We start from the raw sequence: 23,100 nt of genomic DNA, 5'->3' as shown, positions 1-23,100 counted from the left end.
GCTCGAGGTCCTTCCCTCCACCACATTCCAGCCCCGAGGTTCCTGGACTCTGTTACCGGCCTGAGTCTGTACCGCTGGCAACTTGCAGCAGAAAGCGGTGAGAAATCAGAGCTCGGAGGGAGTGGAAATGGGGAGTGACTGCTCATGGGCGTGAGGTTTCTTTTCAGGGTGATGAAAATGTTCTGGAATTTGACAGTGGTTATGGTTGCACAGCCTTGTGAATGTACTAAAATCCAAAACCACTTGTATATTTGTATACAAGTTGTATATTTTCAAATGGTGAATTTTATGATACGTGAATTACATCTCAATTTAAAAAAATCACACGGCTGCAGGTAACCTCCCTGGTAAGGAAAACTGTCCCGCCTGCCCTCAGGAACAGAGCCCTCCTCCCTGGGAGTGGACATCAGTCACCCCAGCCCCAGGCCACTACTCCCTTCCCCCACCCCGCCCTCCGTCTGGCAGAGGCCAACCTCTTGCCTGGCAGTTTGTAGCAGTTCTCCTGGGACTTGTCCAGTGGGGAAGCTGGCTGCCAACCAGGCTCTGTGACCGGGCCAGGGACAACAGCTGGCACTGGCCTCTCCCCAGACGCCCTGCTCTTTGGCAACACAGGAACACGGGCACAGAGCAGGGACAGTGCCCCAGTCACCATCTGTATTTTCACTTTTCCCCTCGATGCTCTGAAGCTGCCGGCTGGCCAGAGCTGAACGCCAGCTCCATCCTGACAGAGAGCTGCAGACAGAGGACTTGTCGGTGCTTCTCCTGGGGATAAGCCGTTGCAAGATATTCCAGAATAAAAGCTCGGAGAAGATGCCCAATAACCTGGAGCCATAAGGAGCCCTTGGCAGGAGTCACAGCCCCGACTTGCCAGGAGAGCGAACTGCATCAGCATGAAAACATTCTTCTGTGTAACTGTTTGCATGCGAGCGGCCCTTGAGCCAGGGTCCTGGGGGGCAGGGCGGTGTTCAGGAACCTGCCTGAGAAATTGCTGCTTCCAGAAGATCAAAGAAAAGAGGAGGCCACTGCTACAAGAGGCTCAAAAGAGCCCCTGGGGATGCCAAGCGTGGACTACCCACTGCAGCCTGGAGGGGGGCTTCCGAGAGGCCACACATGGGGGGAGCTGCCCAGGATGCCGACCACCCTGGGAACTCAGTGCTCTCAGCACAGGTGGCCCTGAATCTGTACACAGAATGTTCCTCATATGGTGGGTGAAGACTTTCGTGTAGGCAGGAAAGAAAGTCCTTTCAGGGGCGTTTTAAGACTTTGTAAGTTTAAAGTCCCACATTCTTACCGTTTTAATACAAAACCTTCAATGATGGACTGACATTCTTACAAAGAATTAGTAAACTGGGTTAAAATATTAACTTCAGACTTTGCTAAGTATGCGTGGCAAAATTTGAAGAGTAACTACCCTTGAAAGGAGCTGAAATAGAATATCTACTTCCAGAATGGCAAAGAGAGATAAAAGCAGAGAAAGAAAACCGGTGAACAATTCCCCCCGAGGACCAAACTTGCTCAAAGTCTTTTCCCAAGAAAAATAAATGGACTTTCTGGGGAATGGGCTACTCCAAGGGCAGCATGGGGAAACTCCAAGCCATGGGGCCCACAGAGCCCCCCGAGTGCCCCGTGGCCCACTTAAGGCCACACAGCATGATGAGGCTGGCGGAGCCTCCCCACTTAATACACTGTATGAACCCCAGGAAATAACACACATTTATGTTTAGGGGCCACGGGGAGGCCATACATATGGCCCCAGCTGCCAAAATCATCAGACTCATCATGGATGCCCACACACCTGGTGCACGCAGGGGCGGTGTGCCACGAGTGGGCTTCAGCCCCAGAACCCCTGTGCCAGCCCCTGCAGTGCCCCGGTGGGCAAGAATCAAGGTCCAAGGACCTGGCCTTTGCACCCTCACCACCAATGGAGAGGGCCAAGCCTCCAGGCTCCGGCTTAGGAAGGAATCTGGGGCAGCCATAAGCCCAGGTGGTCGGTCTGTGGCTTTTCATCACTGCTGTCCCACAGGCATGTCCCTCCCAGGATGCGGGTCCACCCCTTCATTAAGTCTGACAAGTGCAGGGACAGCTTCTCTGACTTCATTGTTATCTTTAACAGCTCCATCTGGAACTCAACTAATCGGCGGCCATCTCCTCTGCAGAGCAGAACACGCCAGACACAGAGCGGCCAGCTGAACTCCCTGCAGGGAAACCCCTACTGAGCCTGGAATGTCCGGCGGGCGTGCGGGGCAGTGACCTTCCCTCCTCCGGGAGGTGACCTCCTCTGGGAGGTATCCGCAGGAATGCCTCAAACTGGGAGAAGTGGGAGCTGATCACAGGGATGCCCGCACAGGCCTGTTCTCCTCACCCTCGTCTCCCTGCCCCTCTTCCTCTGCACACCGAGTCTGCGAAGGTCCTGGTGGGGTGGGTACAACCCTGGGGACGTTCTGGGTTGGGGAATAAGAAGAGCTGCAGAAGCTAAACATGAGACGTGGAAGCAGGCAGTGGACCACAGGGCAATCACCTCAGCATTACCTGCAAGGTCCACCGGCGAGGCAGCTAGAGTCCACGTCACACAGCCCCCATTCCTGCCGGTGCCTGCTGGCACCCTCCTCTGCCCCATCCCCATCGTGCCGCCACTACTCCTGTCTAGTGGACGTGCACCACGTGTGTATTTAACTCATGAGAATCCAACTAGGAGTTTTCAGACCAAAACAGAGCACGTGGTTTCAATGTAAATATTGTAATTAAGAACACGGTAAAATTCTATTCTGCACGCTTTATTAGACACCGTGGTTAAGTGGCACGGCAGGCTCAGAGGTGGAAGGGGCAGCCCGGGGCGGTGGGGCTTGACCAGCAAGCTTGCTGAGTGAACGAGAAGGGGAGGGGACATGAGGCAAAGGGAACAGCATGAGCACAGGCAGGCCGTATGGAGAGCTTCCCAGAGGGCCGTGCACCTGCCTCCCGGGTGGATCACATCGCAGCCACCAAGTTCATCAGGTGACTCCCAGCCTCAAGCACTTACTCTGGTTCTCTACTGCCCTTCGTATCAGATCTAAGGCTTAAACCAATCAGATACCTCCATTAGCCCTTCATCACTGCCCCACCCATCATTACTGCCCCCATACAACCTGCTGCAGCAGCTGGGCTGTGTTCTCCACCATCTGGGAGGCCATCTGCCATCCCCCAGGCCTGACTCGTACGCCAGTCTGCAGGGAGACGAGGCCTCCCTGTCCTTCCCAAGGGAAGAGCTGACCCTCATGGCTGCCCTCCAACCAGACACAGCCCTGAGCTACTCCGCCAGGGATGGGGGATGGTATCAAGGACTCAGAATTAGCTGGGCTAGAGGACAACTCCAGATCCACCCTCACCGCTCGGCCCCAGACACGGCTCTGTCCAGGCCTTGTCTTCATAGCTGCAAACTGGGCGAACAACTGTTCCCTGTCACAGGGCTGCATGGAGACCACAAGGGAAGACCTATAAGAAAACTCCAGAACTGAGGTGGATACAGAATACATGCTGGAGAAGCATGAGCTCACCTGCTATTCTAAGACCCGGAGTGCACACGTGCTGACTGAGGTTTTCAACCTGAATCGCCATCTGAGGGCCAGTAAGCCCACTGCCCTGGACCAGAGAAGGCTCCCCACCATCATGTGTGCACCCCCAAAAACACTGTGGGCACGCAGGATGGCCATCAGCCCGCAGTCCCCAAGGCCAGCCAGGATGCCTCCTGCTTGAGTTTCACAGCCTGTGTTTCTACTCAAGCTGAACAGACCCCCCACCCTGTGGCCCAGGAACTCCACTACTAGGATTCTACACGAGACAAACGAGTGTCCGAGTCCACACAAAAAAATTGTTCCAGAATGTTCTAACAGCATTTTCATAATCACCCAAAACTGGAACCAACCCATCAACAGGATGGAACCATCCATCAACAGGAGAATGAATAAACAAAGTATGGTACAGATGTACAATGAAATACTACTCAGCAGTAAAAAGGGGACAAAATACCAATACATCCAACAACATGAACAAACCTCAAAAGCCCTCCAGTGTGTTGAACAAAAGACCCTGGACGTGAAAGAGTTAATACTCCATGATTCCACTTATGTGAAGTTCAAGAACAGGCACATCTAAGGTTAAAGATGTCGGAACAACGGTCATCTCACGGGATGCTTAGATATAGACGGGGATGGGGGAAAAGGGAACGTTCTGGAATGATGAAAATGTCCTGTATTTTGCCTGGTGTGGTGGTTGCACAGTGTATCTATCGCTTCCAAATTGCTGCTGTAACAAAGTATTACAAACTTAATGACAATTTATTAGTGCATTAAAACCTGCAAATTCTGTTACTTTACAGTCTGGAGGTCAGAAGCCTGAAATGAGTCTCACTGGGCTAAAATAGAGGTGTCTGCAGGGCTGTGTTCCTTCTGGGGCTCCAGGGGGAAACCCGTTTCCTTGCCTTTTCTAGCTTCCAGAGGACATCTGCACTCCTTGGCTGGTGTCACCTTCTTCCATCTTCAAAGCCAACAGCACAGCATTTTCCAGTCTGTGTCTGGCCCTCCTGCCTCCCTCTTTCACTTATTAGGACCCTTGGGATTACATTGGGCCTGCCCAGGTACTCCAGGATAATCTCCCCATCTCAAAAATCCTTAATTTAATCACATCTGCAAAGTCCCTTTTGCCATGTAGGTAACATATTATGACAGTTCCAGGGAAGGACAGGGACATCTTGGGGACCATTATTCAGCTTACCGCACGTGACTATATACATACGTAAAACTCCATCAAGCTGTACACTTAACATTCCTAGGCTTTCCTGCATGCAAATTATACCAATAATAATAATAATAAAGAGTAAACAAGAAGGGCTCCTGTAATCGGGGTCATAGATGTGACATCCCGGGTATGGCTTTGCCAGCACCCTCTCACTTAATCCTCATACCCACTGTGCACCATCACCCTGCGTTAAAAGAAACTAAGGCGGAAGGAGCGACACCATCTCTCTTGCAGCTGGCAGGAAGCAAAGCAAATTTGAATCCAAGTCTGACTCCCAAGCCCCTGTTCCGCCTGCCCCCGAAGGTCACCAAAGACCCCGTGCCCCTTCCACCCACCCCGCCATGCCCACCAGCGAGCAGCAGCCTGTCTCCAGCAGAACCCCAGCTCTGCTCTTTGCAGGGTAAGTGACACTGTGGCGAACCTGCTAGAAGGAAGCAAAGCTGCTGCTGTGAGAAGGGACCCAACAGCTCCTAGGGGGGGACCACCGAGGCCACTGTAATGAGGCCTCCGCCTGCTATAAGCACATACTCCAGATGGGACCAGAGGTCCTGCTCCTTAGGTCCCAGCTGCTCCCACCACCAAGGCACCTCCAAAGAGAAGGCCCGGGGCTTCCAGGCCCATCTGCCATCTTGCTGGATGCCCACCTGAGACCCCTAACCACACACCCCAATATCTGGGGTTCCCGGTGTCCAGGTTCTAGCAGAGCTCTGAGCCATCATGGCTGGGAGGTCCCAAGCCGAGCCCCTCAGGCAGCTCTGGCCTTGAGCTCTAGGAAGAGACAGCTAGGGTTATTTTCAAGGTCCCCTACCTGCCCGTGCAGAGCTCTGCACCTGGGGAGCAACCAACCCATTTTGCTCCCTAGATGTTTGGTGTCAGGGCTCAAGGGGTCTCCGGGAGTGGATTCCTTGTGGCTGGGGGCAAAGCATGCAAGGAAGTGTGACAGAAATTATCTAGGACAAGACTTTTGAAGAACACACCCTTCATGCTCAGAAACCATCACGTCCACTGCCCACTCTGTCTCGAACCATAACAATTCCGAGCCTCTGCGTCCTCATCCCTAAAAGGAAGATAATACCCTCTACCCCTTGGTGCCGGGTGCTGTGAAAGCCCATCTTTCAGCTTTGTCTCGCTATGCACAGCAAGTCTGCAAAGGCTGAACACCAAGGGGTTAACAGGCTGGGTGTGGGGTCCTGGCTGTTTCCTCAGTTCTTCCTTTGGATTGTATTTTCCATGATGAATGTGTAATGCTTTTGTCATGACAACCAAAGTCATCCTTTTACCCAGCCCCTGCCCAGGACAGCATGGGGCCAGCGGAGATGGCTGGCTGGGCGGGGTGAGGTGAGCAGGGATGAGGTTGGCTTTCCCCCATCGCCTCCTGCGGCCTCCCAGGGTGACCTGCTGCCTGGCCACAGTGCTGGTCCTGCGCAAGGTCCTTGCCTGCTCCCGTTCCTGCACCAGGCCCCCCAGCCTCCATCAGGTCCCAGTGGTCACAGGGCCCCTCACCCTGGGGCCAACGCCCTGCCCAACCAATCGCCCAGCGCCCAGCGACCCCGTGGAGTGGGCTTTATTTCTCAGCTCCGTCCTATAGACGAGGAGACAGAAGCTCAGGGAGGTTTCCCGGCCGGCCCAAGGCCTCACAGCGAGAACACCAAGGAGCTGAGACGCGAGCCCAGGGCTTGAGCTCATCCCACAATCCCACGCTGCCTCCAGACAGAGCGTGGCTCAGGGCCCCGCCTAGAAGGGGGTCTCGAGCTGCTTTGGCTCCTCAGCCTCCTCCAGACCCAGGAGAGGAGGTATATTTCATGGGTGTTGCTTCTGACTTCAATACTCAATCCCCCCAATTTTCCCAAATGTCCCCTGCCTGCAGTGGGCCATCTTCGGGGCTGAGACAGAAATCCTGCTGCCCTGCAGGGTGGGGACTGCTCTGCTTGGGTCCCAGGCCTCTCCGGAGGCTCCTAGAACCTGGCGCCATCACTGGGCTCCAGCCTCTCCAACCAGCACTGCCCTCGCCTTTAATCACTTACGTCGGGTCAGATTCCTGGTGCTTAGTTGCCAAATGAGGGAACAAGCCTACAGCTGGCAGTGTGCTGACCATATGACCCCCAACGGGCTCTGGGCCCTGAGGGTCCCAGGAGGTGGGCAGGAGAGTCACCTTGAGTTGTAAGCATAGTCACAGATGGAAACCAATTTACAAATTCTCTCGGAGGGAGAAACCAGTTGTGAGCAAGGGGCCTGGCAGAGGTGTGGTGACAGAGGGTCTCTGCTGGCAGCAGGACGTGAGGGGCTGCTCTCCTCACACACAACAACCCTGACTTCTCCTCAGTGAGTCACAGGATGAGCCGGGCCGTCTCTCTGCCCCGGTCACCGAAGTTTTGGCTTCTGAGTTTGTGTTTCTCCACGTATTTCAGCCTCATTGCGAATATTACATTAGGAAGTGGTCCTGCCCTCCCCTGTTCCCTCACACACACTAAGAGTTCTGAGGGGCAATCTTCACAGGACCCCAGCTGCATTCCGCTTTCCCCAGCTGCATGTCTGTACGCTGTCTTAAGGCCTTACTCTACAGGAATACGTACCCATTTCATAACATAACCCGGTGGGAACTCTGTTTTTCCGTATGAACATTCACTCACCACACCAGGTTGAGACACAAAAAATAAGTAGGACAAAGTGCATTCTGACATTCCTGCTGCTCCATGATAAATCCCATCCTGCCGCTTGTCTTCCTTTCAGAGAACATCAGGCTCTGGCCCCCAGCATGTGACACTTCGGGAAGCTCACTATCGAATGTTTGGGGAAGGGCCAAGGAGTGGAGGGCTGGGGCCAAACCAATGTCCACGACCAGCCAAGTGTTTGTAGGTTCATGTTTGAATCCCAAGGGAAGACCTACCAGAAGCTTCTAACATCACTCAGTCTCTGTCTGTGTCTGTCTCTCCCTCCCCCTCCTTCTCCTCCATCTCTGTTGCTCCCTCTCCCTCTCTCCCTATGTGTGCATGCACACGAATACTTACGTGTGCACAATACACACACACGTACACACCCAGCAGCCTCTCCCACGACAGGTCTGACAGGGCGCAGCAAACTGTATCAGGTCTTTGCTGGGTCTCTGGCACCTCTGATCACCACTCTCTTTGTAAGTGCCCTCCAAGAGCTTGGCATCCCAGGGCAAACAGTCCCCTGCTTTCCAAGTCCCTTCCAGGGGTGCCCCTGAAACCACCAGACCCGGGCTGAGTGCTGCACCCCAATGTGCCTTATCTTCAGTCCCCCCCACCCCCAGCATCCCAACCCAGACAGGCAGGACCTTAGCTTGCTCTGAGAGACAGCATGACCCTATTCTGCCACTAAGTCACTGTGTGTTCTTAAGGTCACTGCCACTTTCTAGGACTCTTTCTTCATCTGGAAAATAAAGAGGTTGGCTCACAGAACACCGAAAGCCCCTATCTGCACCCTCTGGCTTTCACCATGTCTCCCTCTGCTCATGGAAGTCACACTAAGTGCTAATGGCTGATGAAGACACAAATATGCAGAGCAACTCCTCCCTCAGGTCTCCACTAGTTCCGAGGTTCCACGGCACCTCCATTTACCCAGCAGTAAAATCCCCCACAAACTGTTAGGCCTGACATAGTGTTGTCAAGTTTTTATTTTGCCAAGGACAGACATTAAACTTTCCTTTTTATTAAATTTATCTCCTGCGATTATAGTCGATTCATAAAAGAAAGGAAAATAAGACTGGATCCGTTATCTTCTATGAAGAAAAAAAATATTTTGAACTCCAAAATATAGTGGCTTAAAATAACAACCCCTTATTGGCATAGAACTCTGCAATTTGGGATTTTCCAACCTGGGGCCAATGCCTGCAGTTCAGTCATGTGAAGGCTGAACGGGCCAGATGGTCCCAGACAGCCTCCCTCAGAGGTGATGCTCACCTGGGCTGTGGGTGAGGGAGCCTCAGTTTCCCACTCTTGTGGCTTCTCCAGCGAGTAAGAGGCTGGGGGAGGTGCACCCCTCCCGGCACACCCTCCTAGACCAAGCAGCAGGCACAAGTTCCAGAAACCACCCCACAATCCTCACTATAAAATTGCCTTTGGGGCTTCCTCTAGCTAGCAAAGGTTTGGTTACGTCTGCCAAGGGCCAGGGCACAAAAGACGGGCAACCACCAATGTCCACTGAAGTCAGAAGACGTAAGAAAGGAGAAGAGAAAAGGTGGTGCCTGGGTTCTACCGCTAAGGACTCTCTCATTCACAGCAATTAGATGTGGTACCTCCTCCTCTGAGTTTAGCATTACTTCTTCAAACACTCTTTCAAAATGTCACTCCTACAGGGAGAGACAAGGCATTAATGTGTTCATGGGAGAGACATTTAGATCCATGTGCCACCTCTGGCTGATGCAGAGTGGCCGGCCGGTTGTGTTGAGAAGGACTTGGAGGTCATCTCTGGGCTCAGCAGAGAAGCGTGCAGAGGGAGTCAGCCAACATGGACTCTTCTCCTGGCTTTGCCAAGTGTCTGGGGGCAGCCTCTTCTCTTCGCTGACCTCAGTCTGCCCATCTATGAAATGAGAGGGTAGGCCCAACCCAGACCTTTGACCACCCAGGTTCCACCTGGCTGTAGATGCCACCTACAAGCTCTGTTTTCTCAACAGCTTTCTGCTCTGGGGACAGGACTCCTGATACTTGTGCTGAAACAGTTTCCTATCCCAGGCAGTACAGAGGCCCCTCAAGGACAGTAAGACAAGGAAAAGAAAGAAAGGAAGTGACCAGAGGCATTTAACCTTTAGCCCACAGAAACCTGGGAAAGAAACAAACAGAGGCCAGCCGGTGGCCTCTGAGGCAGCAGGCTGGAACACTAACACCTACATCTTCGGTGTCCCCAACAGGAACCAGGAGTCTGTGTCCAGAAACCACTGTTCCCAGTCACAGAGAAACCAACAGGATCACAGGGTCTGGTTTACAGTGAACAGAAGGCAGCAAAGAGGATCACTTTTTTCCAGTTCATGGGAAACAAAGGACATTGCAAAACCCACTTACTTCCCTCTGAGATTCTGGGGTGCTCAGGGGGATGATGGAACAGGGGATCTATCCTACAGAACTTACTACCTTCCCAGAGTCTCCGTTTCTGATAGTAGAATTGGAACGTAGTCGGCAAAACTCCCCCAAAAACATGCTCAACCCCTGGGAAGTACAACAGTCTCAAAAGTTCAGTTCATGTACTCAGAACTGAGGTGAAGGTAAGAGAAGTGACCGGAGGCTCTTCTTGATTGATGGCCCCACGTTGTAACGGCACAGACATTTTTAAATGGACACTCATCTTAGAGCAAACAGAAACACAGGCATCTCTGCTATCATGCGGTACATTTTCCTGAAACTCTTCACATTCTGTAAAATCATGCCCTAAAAAAATAGGATTTATGGGAAAAATAGGGTTGGTGCATATCACTCAACACCTACGGAACCTTGTCATCCTGAGCCTTTCCAGTGGCTCTACTAAGATCTGACTTCGTAAGCCCTGCCAGGCTCCTCCTTGGAGGTGAAGGGCCTCAGGCACTCACTTCTGCCAGAGACCACTCCAATCAAAATGAAGAGCCCCACCCAGGGGGTCATCTGCGCCCACTGTTTTCTTCTAGGGGCAATGCCTTCAGCTCCTTCATCTGCCACGTCGGGCTCCCCATGGACTTAAGGGGGAGAAAGATGCATCTATACATTTTCAGCTTTTTTCTCAGTTCCTCACCTATTGCTGTTTAACCATGAGAAAGCGTGTCCTGATCTATCAAAACAAACACACTGGGAAAATCTGCCAATGAGCCGACACAACTTCCATGTACTCCAACTCCATTCCCCCACTTACCAACCATACAAACACGTGCTGCGGAGCAACAAACAAACCGTTTTAGGTGTAAGATCACTGAAAGTTGCTTTTAAGACAATTTGACTATGAGTACCATCTGATTTACAACGGGCTGGTTTCTTGACATTACACGCTCACAGAAAATCTTAAGAAGTGAGAAAAATCTAACCTACAGGTTGTTTCAAAACGTAACACAATCTTTTAACGTTGGTACATTTTAGCCAAGCTGTGAGATTAAAAATAGTCATAAATTCTTCGCAGCACCTCCGCTGAGGCAGTGGAGTCTATATGTGGGCTGGCTGTGGGGCTTGCTTTCACCACAAGAAGGCTGCAGAAGTGACACCGTGCGACTTCTCAGTAAGGCCTCAAGGGGCCCTACAGCTTCCCTTCTCCTCTTGATTGCGTGAGACCACCACGTACAGAAGCCTGAGCTAGGCTCCTTGAGGACAAAGGACCCCGTGGAGAAAGAAGGCCACAGACAGCCAGCGTCCACCCGCAGAGCTACGGGTGATGATACCTGCACTCTCCAGTCCAGCCCAACCATCACACAGCTGCAGTCCCAGGAGTGACCTCAGGCACGACAAGCAGAAGAGCCACCCAGCGGAACCTACCTACCCCCAGAATCCCGAGCAAACAGGACAGCTACTCTCTTAAGCCGTTACATTTGGGAGATGGTTTGTTACATTGCAAACGCAAATAGAAAGTGACATTTTGTAGACATTTCACTAATTCTTTAATAATTGAATAGCACTTGGGAGACAATGAACCTTTTATTTAGGTCTCAGTGATTCCATAGGACCCTGAGAAGGGGCTAAGACGGCCCTGAAAACAGCAGGGTCTCCAAGAACCCGATCAGGATTATGTAAAAGTCGAGGGCTGACCAACAACCCCAACGCCAAGAAGGCATCATGCGGCAGACTCAAGAGGAACCCAGCTCATGTAAAGCATGGAGGAGGAACAGTTCCCAGCATTCACGCTGTTCCTGGGGAGTCGGAAGGCTCTCTAACTAACATTCCTAAATCCAGGCAAGACCCCCCCAATGTTTCTGGCTATGGTAGGCTGAGTAACAGCCCCCCAAATATGCCCGTGGCCTAATCTCCGGAACCTATGAGTACGTTACCTGACATGGCCAACGGGATTTTGCAGGTGTAATTAAATCAAGGAGCTGGAGATGGGGGATAATTCTGACTGTCCAGGTGCGCCCCATAAGAGCTGCTTACACAAGTCCTTACAGGATGGGGGCAGGAGGGCAGAGTCAGAAAGGGGAAGCAAGAATGGGAGCAGAGCTGGAGGGATACACTTTAAAAATGGAAGAAGGGGCCACAAGCCAAGGAATACGGGTGACCTCCAGAAGCTGGAAAATGTGAGGAAACAGGTTCTCCCCAGAGCTTCCTTCCAGAAGGAACACAGCTCTGCCCACACCTTGATTTTTAACTCAGTTAGGCCCAGTATGGACTTCCAACCTCCAGACTAAAAGAATAAATTGATATTGTTTTATGCCACTGAGTTTGTGGTAGTTTTATGACGGCAATAGGAAACTAACATCCTGGATAAGTCCTCCTGTCTGCAGAATGTAACTTGGCACTGTTATTTATAATAACATCAACAACTAATAATAATAACTAACATTAATGCCGTGTCTAATCTGTGGTCAGCCCTGTTCTAAGTGCTTTTCTTGTATCAACTTCATTTAATCCTCACAAAAACATCTGAAGAAGACTATTATAATCCATATTTTACAGATGAGAAAACCGAGCCTTTAGGAAGTAAAGTAACTTGCCAGGACCATCGAGCAAGTTAATGACACAGCCCAGAGTTGAACCCAGGCCGTCTGGCTCCACATCCCACATTTAACCTCTACGTCTCCCAAATCAAACCGACAATGACAATGACCAATTACAGCCACTAACCGAGCACCCTCCGTGCACCAGGCTCCTGCTTAGCACCTGACATATATTCCCTCACTTAATTCTCACCGTGCCCCAGTGGAGCGGGATTTTTAATCATCTTTGTTTACAACAGAAGAAATGGAGGCATAGCAATGTTACACCCAGACATTAAACACATCTGAACCCAGAAGGGTCTGAGCCCAAAGCCCGGGTTTAACCACACACCTCACTGCCTCCCTCGTCCCACATCCCAGATGGCTGAGAAGAGGACAGAGATAAATAGCACAACCATATAGTTTATCTTCCCAACTGGTATACTTAGCAAGTGAAAGGAGTCACTACCAATACTTTCACCGAGACAAGAGGCGTACACCAGAACTGTCCCAGCAAGCCAGGACGCATGGCCACCCTAAAGATAAGGGGAGTAAAACCGAGGCCTATACTCTGTGGCTCGGGGCTTCCTGGAAAGGGTACTGTGGAGCAGCCATCAGCCTCACCTCATATCACAGCTGCCAGGTCACGGGCAAGGCTAGAAGAACAGGGGTAGTCCTGGCAGAACGCAGAGAAGCACCTGCAAAACTGTAGATCTGGGGTCTCAGCACAGTGAGTGCAGCCTGTCTGATGCTCGGTGAACTAGGAGTCCCTCTGAAGGCAGAGGTCTGACAGCCCTGGGTAGAGTCCAGGGAAGTAAAGAGACCTTGAACCCCACTGGTGCCCCAGTCAGGAAACTCAGCCAGAAGCTCAGAGCTTTGGCAAAGAACCAACTGGGAGTCAAACGGGGCCAACAGCCTGAAACGTCCAGCTCTCCTCCAAAGTTCTGGACCTGCAAGACAAGAATGTGGCATGGCCTGAGGCTCAGGCTGAGGTCTGCTCCTTCGTCGCTGTAGGACCGTGGGCCAGCCTTTCTGCCCTGGGAGCCTCCTGGATGGAATGCAGCTGCTGATAACTGCCCTACCTACGTCCACTGGATTCGTCATCATAAATAATAACAGCAGATAAAAGCAAATGAAGCAGGAAGTGTACTCAGCACTTAGCAGGGCTTATGGGAGTAAATGAAACGCACTCAGAAATGGGTACCATGATTATTCCCACTTTATTGATAAGGAAACGGAGGTGGGGGTTGGCTAAGTAACTTGCCCAGAATCCCATGGTAAAGCCAGGATTGGAATCCAAGTTGCCTGCCCCTGTGAAATCCCACTGGAATATTCTCCTTCCCCACCTGACCAACCTAAAGCAGCACATTTTAGTGCAGGGCTCCCCTGAAAAAGGGTCCCATTCTCCTGGCAGGCCAGAGACAACTGTGGTGGTCCATGGACCAGATACGAGTGCTCACTGGATTTTAAGACTCACTTTGGTGCAGTCTCTTAAATACATGTTCCCAGGCCCCATTTGTCTAGAGGGCCTCATGCCAGGAGGTCTGGGAAGGAGAATTACAAGGACCTCCCCACAGGTGATTCCTAAAGCTTGCCCCTTCCTTTTAGGTCCCCCTGGAGCCTGATTTCAGTCTGGTGCTCCTGTGTCCTCTCTCTCTCGTCTCCCTCTGTACCTAGTACCGAGCCTGCCCCAGGCAACAATAAAGCGTACTAACCTTGTTTGGCTTGCCGTGCATTTTTGCTGTGGTTACCTTCTGTTTGTGGCAAGTGACACAGGTTTTCTATTTATGGAATTGACATATGAAAAAGACTCTTAAAATAAATGCATTTAAAAAAAAAAACCAGTAGATCATTTTTTAAATAATCAATAAATCATGGTTTGGCTGATAGGTACACATCGTGGAAGGTGAACCCCGCATGGCTGAAGATAGAGGAACAGTTACCTGAGGACAGGCTGTGCCTGTGGAAGCTTCCCTGACAGCCCTGAGCTCTGTTCTAGCGTCACCCCCAGGAGCTATGTCACCCTGAGGAGTGCACTTAATTCCTCTGAGGCTCAGTTTCCCCCTGCAAAAGAATCACCCACTTCATGGAGTGTTTATGAAGATTAAGTGAGATGCTACAGGTGAGGCTGTTAAGAACTCTTTGCTGACTCAATCCAGCACCAAGGAGTAAGCTGTCTGCTGCACCCTGCCCTACAACCCCACGTGCTAAGGTCCCAAGTCTGAAATCCAGATATGTGGTAACTCACAGATTTTCAAACTTGGCTGCTCACTCAGAGACATCCTGATGTAATAGTTCTAGGACAGGCCTGGACATCAGGACTTTTAAAAAACTCTCCAGGGATGCTAAGAAGCAGCCAGGATTGAGAACCCCTGTGATAACTAAAACCAGTGGCCAAAACGTGTTAACATCTGACATCACACGCTCCAGGCCCAGCCCACAGCTGCCATCATTCTTGCTTCTCACCCGTGACATCTGCAGAGATGGGGTAAAGGCACTGGAGGGGACTGACTCTGTTTTTGCCAGGAAAGAGGAGTTCACTGAAGGTCTAAAGGCATTAGGACCTAACATACATATTCCTCACGTAGCCCCAAGTCAGAAAAATCAGAGCAGAATCTGCTCTCCTCCTAAAGCCCCCAAAGAAAGCAGACCAACTGGACCCGCCACCACACCACATAGAGCAAGGGCAATCCCGGTGGGCATCTGGGGGGCAGAGGCAGGAAGGCCACCTCTCCCTTCCTCCTATGGGGAAAGAACTTCATAAATAAAAAAAAACAAAAACGTTTCCTGCCCATCCATTCTCTCCACTGTTCCCACAATAGACCTAGGCAGGCATCATGCACCCTTGCACAGACCAGGAAAGGAAAGCAGTTGGAGCTGACACGCAGTCTTTGTGCTCCAAATCCACTTTGCACCTCTACCCCACTGCACCTGGGAGTCGTCTGCAATAAATAGAATAGAGCGAGGATTTGCAGAGCCCACTGCGGCGGGGCCAGGTTCATTTCGGAGCAGTGCCCGCACTTCTGGGGCGGCTCCTTAGCTCACCATGCTCTCCTGGCGATGCCCAGACCCGACGTGCCTCAGGTGGGAGGCGCTCACTCCCTCCCGTGTGCCGCTCATTCATTAAGGCCCCTGGTTCCTCCCTGCCATCCTAATTATGCACAGTGATCATAAAGAAGCTTTCTCCCTTACCAAAGAGGCCTATTTACGCCATGAGAGAGCATTTCGCCCCCACAAGATTGAGTTGTCACTCAAAGCCTCGTTGGAATCTCTTCAGGGATTGACTGAGCCATAACCGCACCCACCCTCCCCCCATGCTTCCTCCCACTTCTGAATATCCGCGCTTCTAGAAGCTCCAGTCCACTGTGGAGGGGGCAGGATGCGAATGCCATTCCCCACTGCTGTGCTGCCTCATGGCTTCCTGACTGATACTCACTCAACATACAACAGGGTATATTTATTGAGCACCTACAATGTGCCTTTACTAAGAGTATGGCAATGAAAGACACAGTCCCTGCCCTTGTTGGGAAAAAAAGCATTAAGAGAAAGAGCAGAAGCTTTTAGGCTCCGTGACTGATTCATATACGAACTCCAGCATTAATTAGCTGGGTGATTTGATGCTTTGGCTGGCAAGTTACCAATTTCTCAGAGGCGTCAACTGCCTCATCGGCAAAATGGGGTAACAATATCACCAACCTCAAAGGGTTGTTGGAGGTGTCAGTGGGATCTGCGCATATAAAACGGGAACATCGTGCAAAGACCAATGCTTAGCACCCAAGTCTTTGGGACCACACAGTTGGGATCTCACTCAGATGGATGACTCCAAGAACATTTCCTGAGAAGTGATACCTGAACTGAGTTTTGAAGGACGAGTAGCAATTTGTTAGAGATAGGAAATGCCTGGTAGGGGGACCTGCATGAGGGACAGAGGAGATCACAGGGCTCTGGGCAACACAAGACGCTTGTGTGGGAAGCACGCACATGGCATACTAGGGACCATACAGTGTGGCAGGGGACACAGCTGCAGAGGCAGATATGGACACGAAAGTGGACCCCATGGCCAGAGTCCTAACCAGTGATACCCAAAGCATCACTTCAACTTTGGCTCGGCTCCTTGGGAAGCCACAACCAGCACCCTTTCACTTCCATCAGTAGCTTGGTGGCCATAGGGAAATGGGGCAGCCACACTTGATTAGTCATGCCTTCATTCATTCACTGAATAAAATTCCCTGAGGGCCTACGACATGCTAAGCACATGCCAGGAGACACTGTACAGCTTGACCACCTCCTAACCCTCGCTCAGCCCATTTCCAGCTGTGTCGCGCTGGCCTGAAAGCTTTCTCTTCCGTGAAATTCGGGTAACAGGGCCCCCCGCTTGAGTCATTCATTCAGTAACAAATGTGGTCAGGGCTAACTGAGATACAGATTTCAGCATCAACTAAGTCCTGAATAAACCTGTGTTTACAATGTTTAGTTTTACTATGATGAACTACCAGGACGGTAAGAATCCCATCTCAAAAGTCCCAAGCAATGCCTCCAGAGGCACCCCCCCAACCCAGGTAAAACCCCCTGCCTGCTGTTCCTCTCCTTACCCTGCCCCCACCTATCCTGGAACACATTACTAGGTTGCTACTGCCTACACCTCCCCTGACTGGTCACCACAGGCGCCAGCCAAACCTGCCCCACCCCCTCCAAGGTCATCTCATCCTTCTAGGGCTCTATGAGTCAACCAGTTCGGGTCTTGGCGGGGCAGGACTGAAGGTCATCTCAGCCTTTGCTGTTCCAAGCTCCAAAGACTAAAGGGTGGCCCTTCTGACGTTGTAAATGAACTAATTCAAATGTTCTATTAAGGAAATTTGCAAGCATACACAAAGCAAATGAAATAGTAATGGAATTGCCTTGTATTCATCACCCATCTTCAACTACTACCAACATTCCACCATTCTTGTTTAGTGGGGACCTCGGCCCACTCCCCACCCACCCTCACTTGATTTGTTGGGAAAAAATGTATGGTCAGCCTTCCTGGCACCCCCCGCACTCAGGGCTCCCACTGCTCACAAGTCCCAACAAAGCTGGATGCCTGTGGCACTCATCCTTTTGCATCAACAGCACCCTTGAAATAATCCCGTGAAGAACAACCATTTTTATGTCCCTAACAGAATGGTCATCACTGGCCGCACCCATGGAGGTGAAGGGTTGGAGCCCTGGACTCAGATGGCCGGTCCGAATCAATATTCCCTTGATGTGTGACCTTGGATAGGTCATTCAACCTACGTTTAGATTTCCTACCCAGTAAGAGGGGAATGCTGGTAACACAATTGTTGTGAGATTTAAAAAATAAAATACTTCATGTTCATCTCTCCAGCACAGAATACACAATGAGGAAACCTCAGAAACAGATGTGTTAGGCGGTGGGTGAGCAGGCTCTGTTCCTATGAGACACTATTAGTAGCTCCCATTTATACATGAAGAGATGGGAGCCCAAAGAGAAGCAGTGAGTTGCCAGGGAGAGCCTGCTCTGTGTCCCAAGGCCACATGCTAGGAATTCTCACAGGCTGCCTTGAGCTGCCAATGACTGGAATTGAAGAAACACTAAAACAGACACAGGGGAAGGTGGCAGGAGGTTCACCACCCCCAGCACGTGTACCTCATCCTGGATGGCGAGCTCTCCCAGCCCTGAGGAAGACAACCAGGCAGTGAGTGCCCGTGTGTGCGTGTGTGTGTGTGTGTGTGTGTGTGTGTGCAATAAGGCTGCTGATTTCCATTTTACGAGACAAAATGGTCTGTGTGGGGCGCACATCCCTGCTCACTCTCCTGATCTGACAAATCCTATGGCCCACCTTGCATTTGATACAGCCACTCACCATTTATCCCAGCATGAGAGGCAAGAAACTGATTCACTAACTTAAAGCTTTAGCAGCTCTTAGCAATTCAGCTGTTCCTCCCTATCATCCTATTTTTTTTCTTCCAATTTAAAGGAAAGGGGTGGGAAAAATGAACCAATCCAGTTGCTGACTGATGTGCAGACAAAGACGGCCTCCAGCCCATTGCCAGTGTTTGCCAGCTGGGGAAGGACAGGGGATGGGGGCAGTTTGGGGATGTTTGAACACCACCTGGGCTCTGGGCCTGGGCTCTCCACGCTTGCTCCTAGGATCTGCCCCCTCCCTCTGCACTCCCCCACCACTGCAGTGCCCTGTGGGGAGGCACCTCCCAGATCCGCAGGAACAATGGGCTGGGGAGGGGGCAGGTGCCTCTGGAGCTCGGCAGAGGGCGGGGGCCGCGGCCACAGACAGCAAGTCTGTGATCACACAGCCCATGGTGGCTGTGCAGCCACCTGACTCAGTTTCCCCAGCTTTGGGGTCTCCGAAAAGCCGAGATCTCCTTTCCTGGATGAATTTCCCTTAGGTCCCGGGCATTTTAATTTCATCCTCGCTAGGCCGCTTGAATTGTTGCTCTTGGGGAAGCCGCGGGGCCACGCACCTCCAGCCGGTGCCCCAGCCACAGCCCTACAGATCACGGACGCACGGCACCTCCACGCACCCAACTTTCTCCACTTGGGATCCACAATCCTGTCCAGCCTGTCCGTTCCGCTGGCGAAGCCGTGATTTTATAGCCCGGGGCTCCAGGAGCTGCTCCTCCAGTTCCCCCCGCTCCTGGGTCTTCTCTCCCTCCTTACCCCTCCCCCGCCCCATCTGAGCCCTAACCACGCTCCCCAAAGAAAGCCGCCCTGCCACAATGCAAAATGTGAGTATCTGTCCTGTGCACTGGGTGTTGCCTTCCTCCCCACCGTCGCCGGGGCAAGGGGGGGACAGCTGAGCCCCCGCCGCGGCGCCCCTCCTCAGCCCAGAGAATCCCTGAGGACAGGCGTGGAGGCGAGTAGGATGCAGTTGGGACCGGAGTACAGCCCCCGTTCCGGGCGCGTAGGACCGATCTCGGCGGGGTGACGGAGGGGACAGGTCCAAATCTCCTATTTCCCCCTGGGCTCCCACCTCCTCCTCGCTGAGTCACGGAAATGAGCCCCTGGGGCTGCCCGGCCATCCCGCGGCCAGCCCTTTATCGGGTAAGCGCTGGCGTCCCCTCACAGCGTGCAGGGGATGGACATGCCGGACGGTTCTCACTCGGGCTCGCACCCGGCCCCGCAAGGGGCGCCACCCCGCGGCGGGGACGGCCAGGGTGCCCGGGCGGAGGTTACGGTCCCCGCCGCAGTGTCCGCACCCCGGCCTGGAACGGAGCACGTGACCGCTGGGCCGCCTCCGGCCCCCTGGACCCCTGGCCCCACCGTGGCGCTGACCTCAGCCCCACCGACTGAGCAGAATGGGGCGGGAGCGCCCACTGTCCCGCGGCCCACGAAGGCGCTGCGGGGCGCCGGGCCGAGGGCGCCTCATCCCTCCCCGGCCCGCCCCGCCGCAGCCGCAGGACCGGCGCTCTGCACTCACCTCGAGACCCCGTGTCGCTGCCGCCAGCATCCTTGTTGGCCATGGTCGCGCAGCCCCAGCCCGCGAGAGGAGCCTCCCGCGCACACTCGTGTCCGTGTAGGTTCCTGCCCGCGTCCTCAGCGGCTCTTCCGCCGGGTCTGAGCCGCCGGGCTGCAGGAGCCCCGCTCTGACGCGGCCGCCGCCGCAGCCCGGGCTCCTCCCCGTGCTCCTCCCGGGCCCGCCCCGCGCCCCGCCCCACCGGGCCGCGCCGGCTGGAAAAGGCCGGGAAAACCTGGGGAAGGCAGGCGCGTCGTAGGGCCCGTCCGGACCCGTCCCTCCGAGGTCCGGCTCCTCCTCTCCAGGGCTGACTGCTTAGCTGCGGCGGATCTGGTGGTGCGGCCCGGGCTCCCTGGCTCGCCCCACGGATGCAGGAGCGCGCAGGGCACGCGGCTCGGTGAGCGGTGGGGCTCGATTTCAGGCCCCCTCGGTCCCGCTGCGCGTCCGCTCTTTGGAATCGCTGGGGGCTGAATCCCTGCAGCAGGCACCGAACGCACACCCCACTCTCCCGAGGACGCCTGCCCCAGTTCCAACCAGTTTATTTCTCCCCGCTCCGCCCCAGGGTCCCAAAGGGGAGGTCAAGGGCCCGCGCAAAGGCAGAACCTGGCACCGCCAGGACTCAGGCTGCAGACCCAGGGCCTGCTCCGGGGCCGCGCTCTGCGCACCGCTGCGGGCGTCGGCACCCAGGCCGCCCCTGGGACTCCATGGCAACTCCGGATCCCGGAGGCGCTTTGCAGCGGAGGCTGTCTCGCGCCTTCCATATATGGGCTCTCACCCGGACCCTCGTTAAAAGTCTGAGAATAACGACATCAATAATGCAGAGCTTTGGCAGTCAGTGATTCACTCTCCCTGTCCTAAGGCTCCACCACACATAAACACGCGCGCGCGCGCGTCACTGGCACCTGTTCGGACCTGGCCAGGTGGCTTCTGGGTCAGCAGTGCAACGACGTCCCAGCAACGAGGGCAGTGATGATGACCACTGTTACTGGGTCCTTCCAGTGTGCCTGGCACTATGCTAAGTGCTTAAGAGCTTTATTTCATTTTCTTTTCATAACTAAGAGGTGGGGACTAGTGGCCCCCATTTTGCAGATAAGAAAACTGAGGTTTGAGGGGGCAAGTGATGAGCCCCAGAACACACACAGCAAGTAAGGGGCCAAGGTGGGATCCTCATCCAGGTCACAACCACCAGCTACCCCTCTCATGCCCTGAGATCCCAAAGGTCCACAGCTCCCAAAGGACACCTAGGGGAGGCATCATCACCACTGGTTTTGGAGGTGGGCAGAGGGCTGTAGGGAGAGGCGAAAGACCAGGCTCTGCTCAGAAAATGATTGTAGGGTGATGAGTTAAAAGGATTAACTTGTCCTCAACCACCTACCTGCATTAAAAATCCCAAATGTACAGTCTGTGGCTGTATGTGAGACCACAGGCGTGTTACTTAACCTCTCTGAGCCTCAGTATCCTCATCTGTGAAATGGGTACAACAGGAAAACATACATCATAAGACTGAATAGATGAGACAATGCATGTAACATGCTTTGCTTGGGGTCTGGCACATGGTAAGCAGTCCAGAAAGTATTAGATTAAGTCAAAGTCACCTTTTTTAAACAGTGAACAATGGCCAGTTGTGCAGGGCAGTGGGCAGTGGGGCCACGTGGCAGGGGCACTCCCAGAGTGGAAACAGTGTGTTCCAAAAGAGTGCCCTTTCCCTACTAAGGCTGTTTGCTTGCTGAGACAACACCCCACCATCTCAGAGGCAGACCCATGAGATGGTCTGGAGGCCAGGAGCATGTGGCAGCTGAATGTGGGCAGGAGAAGCGTTGAGGCAGTTGTCAGGGTGACAACCAGGCTGAGGAGGCTCAGGATGGAGAAGGGAAGGGCCAACCCAGGCCCTACAGCTGCCCACCCAGTTCTGTTCATAAATCCCCACTGAGTGAAGCTGGCTGGGCAGAGGCTGAATGGATTGGAACATGAGAGGGCAGGGACGGCCACCAGCACTCTGTCCACTAAGTACGAGTGTCACATGGACACATAACTGGGCGGTGAGGCCAAAAAGAGCTTTCTAATAAACACGGGTCTGACTGAGTCTCTCTAGTGCTCAAAATCATGCCAGGCCTTCCTCCTCCACGGGAAAGAGCCCTAACTCTTTAGTGCGACTTTCAACACTTTAGACAATAGTGAGCCCCAACCACCCTCTCCGTAGTCGCTCTCCCAAGAAGCCTTCCTCAGCCATGGTGACAAGCTGCCTCCGCCTCCACGTCTGGCATGCCCTTCACTTCCCTCTTCTACCTGCCCACATCCAGGCATCCTTCAGAGCCCCAGTCCAAGGCCACCAGCACAGGAAAACCGAGGACACTGCCCCCACCCCCGGGCTCCCAAGGTGCGCTACATATCCACACACCTCTCTTCATTTGTCTCCTCCTGCTACCCTTTCTGTTGTCCAGGCAGCTTGGCACTCAGGAGGCTCCTCTGTCTATCTGCGGAGAAGCTCACTCCCAGGGCTGGACCTTCCCCCAGGGCTCCAGACCTCCTGAGAGTCTCCCCAGGTGCCTCCTAGGCCCTTCCCACTTAACCAAAGCCCAGCTCATCCTCTCCTGTCTTCCCTCCTGGTTGCAGGATCTCAATAAGGCAACACTACCCACCAGTCGCTAAGCCACACACAATGGCATCAACTGTCATTCCTCCCTCTATGTCCCTCCATGTTCAGTCAATGTCCGAGTCAAGGGTTGTGCAGTTGACCTCTGAAATCTCTCCATTCTCACTGCCACTGTCTCGTCCAGAGCCCATCACCTCTCACTGCCTACGTGTCTGCAGTGTGCCCTCACCAATCTCCTGCCGCCTATCCTACTCCTCAGTCCATTCTTTGTGAATCTGATCTGCTCTGCCCACCTCTACAGCTGCATCTCTCTCCCAGGACTTCTTTTAATCCATCCCACCCACCTCTGCCTAAGTGCTGCGCTTTCAAACACCTTAAAATGTGTTGGATGTTTGAAATACTCCTTTCCTGGTCCTGCCACCACCAACAACCTGGAGACTCAGCAGGGACCGCCCCACTCCCGGAAGCCTTCCCTGCACCCCATTCTGGCCTGAGTGCTCCTCTTCAGTGTCCTCATGGCACCCTGTCCCTCCCCATCAGGCTCCTGATCTCTGGCATCAAGATTGGCCTTGGCAGCCAATCAGAACCAGCAGGAACCCTGCAGCCCCCGCCCTCCTGCCGGCCGCAGTGGAAAGGCCTTGGGTACCATCTGCCATCTCCAT

General features: G+C 53.3%; 1 protein-coding gene across 2 annotated transcripts in view; it reads right to left on the bottom strand.

Moving 5' to 3' along the window:
• HSPA12A (heat shock protein family A (Hsp70) member 12A) overlaps positions 1-23,100 on the bottom strand; it is a 141,794-nt gene that overhangs the window by 39,906 nt on the left and 78,788 nt on the right. The window contains exon 1 of one of the 2 annotated variants that reach the window (XM_033130807.1): positions 19,810-19,998. The exons of the other annotated variant lie outside the window; for it this stretch is intronic. Coding sequence (XP_032986698.1) covers positions 19,810-19,852 — 43 coding nt within the window. The 5' untranslated portion in view covers positions 19,853-19,998. Of the gene's footprint in view, positions 1-19,809; positions 19,999-23,100 lie in introns of those variants that run through there. 2 annotated transcript variants of the gene reach the window in all.

The sequence above is a fragment of the Rhinolophus ferrumequinum genome, chromosome 16 (assembly GCF_004115265.2).
Source record: "Rhinolophus ferrumequinum isolate MPI-CBG mRhiFer1 chromosome 16, mRhiFer1_v1.p, whole genome shotgun sequence".
In the NCBI taxonomy this organism is placed as follows: Eukaryota; Metazoa; Chordata; class Mammalia; order Chiroptera; family Rhinolophidae; genus Rhinolophus; species Rhinolophus ferrumequinum.
This window is presented reverse-complemented; position numbering and strand designations above follow the sequence as displayed.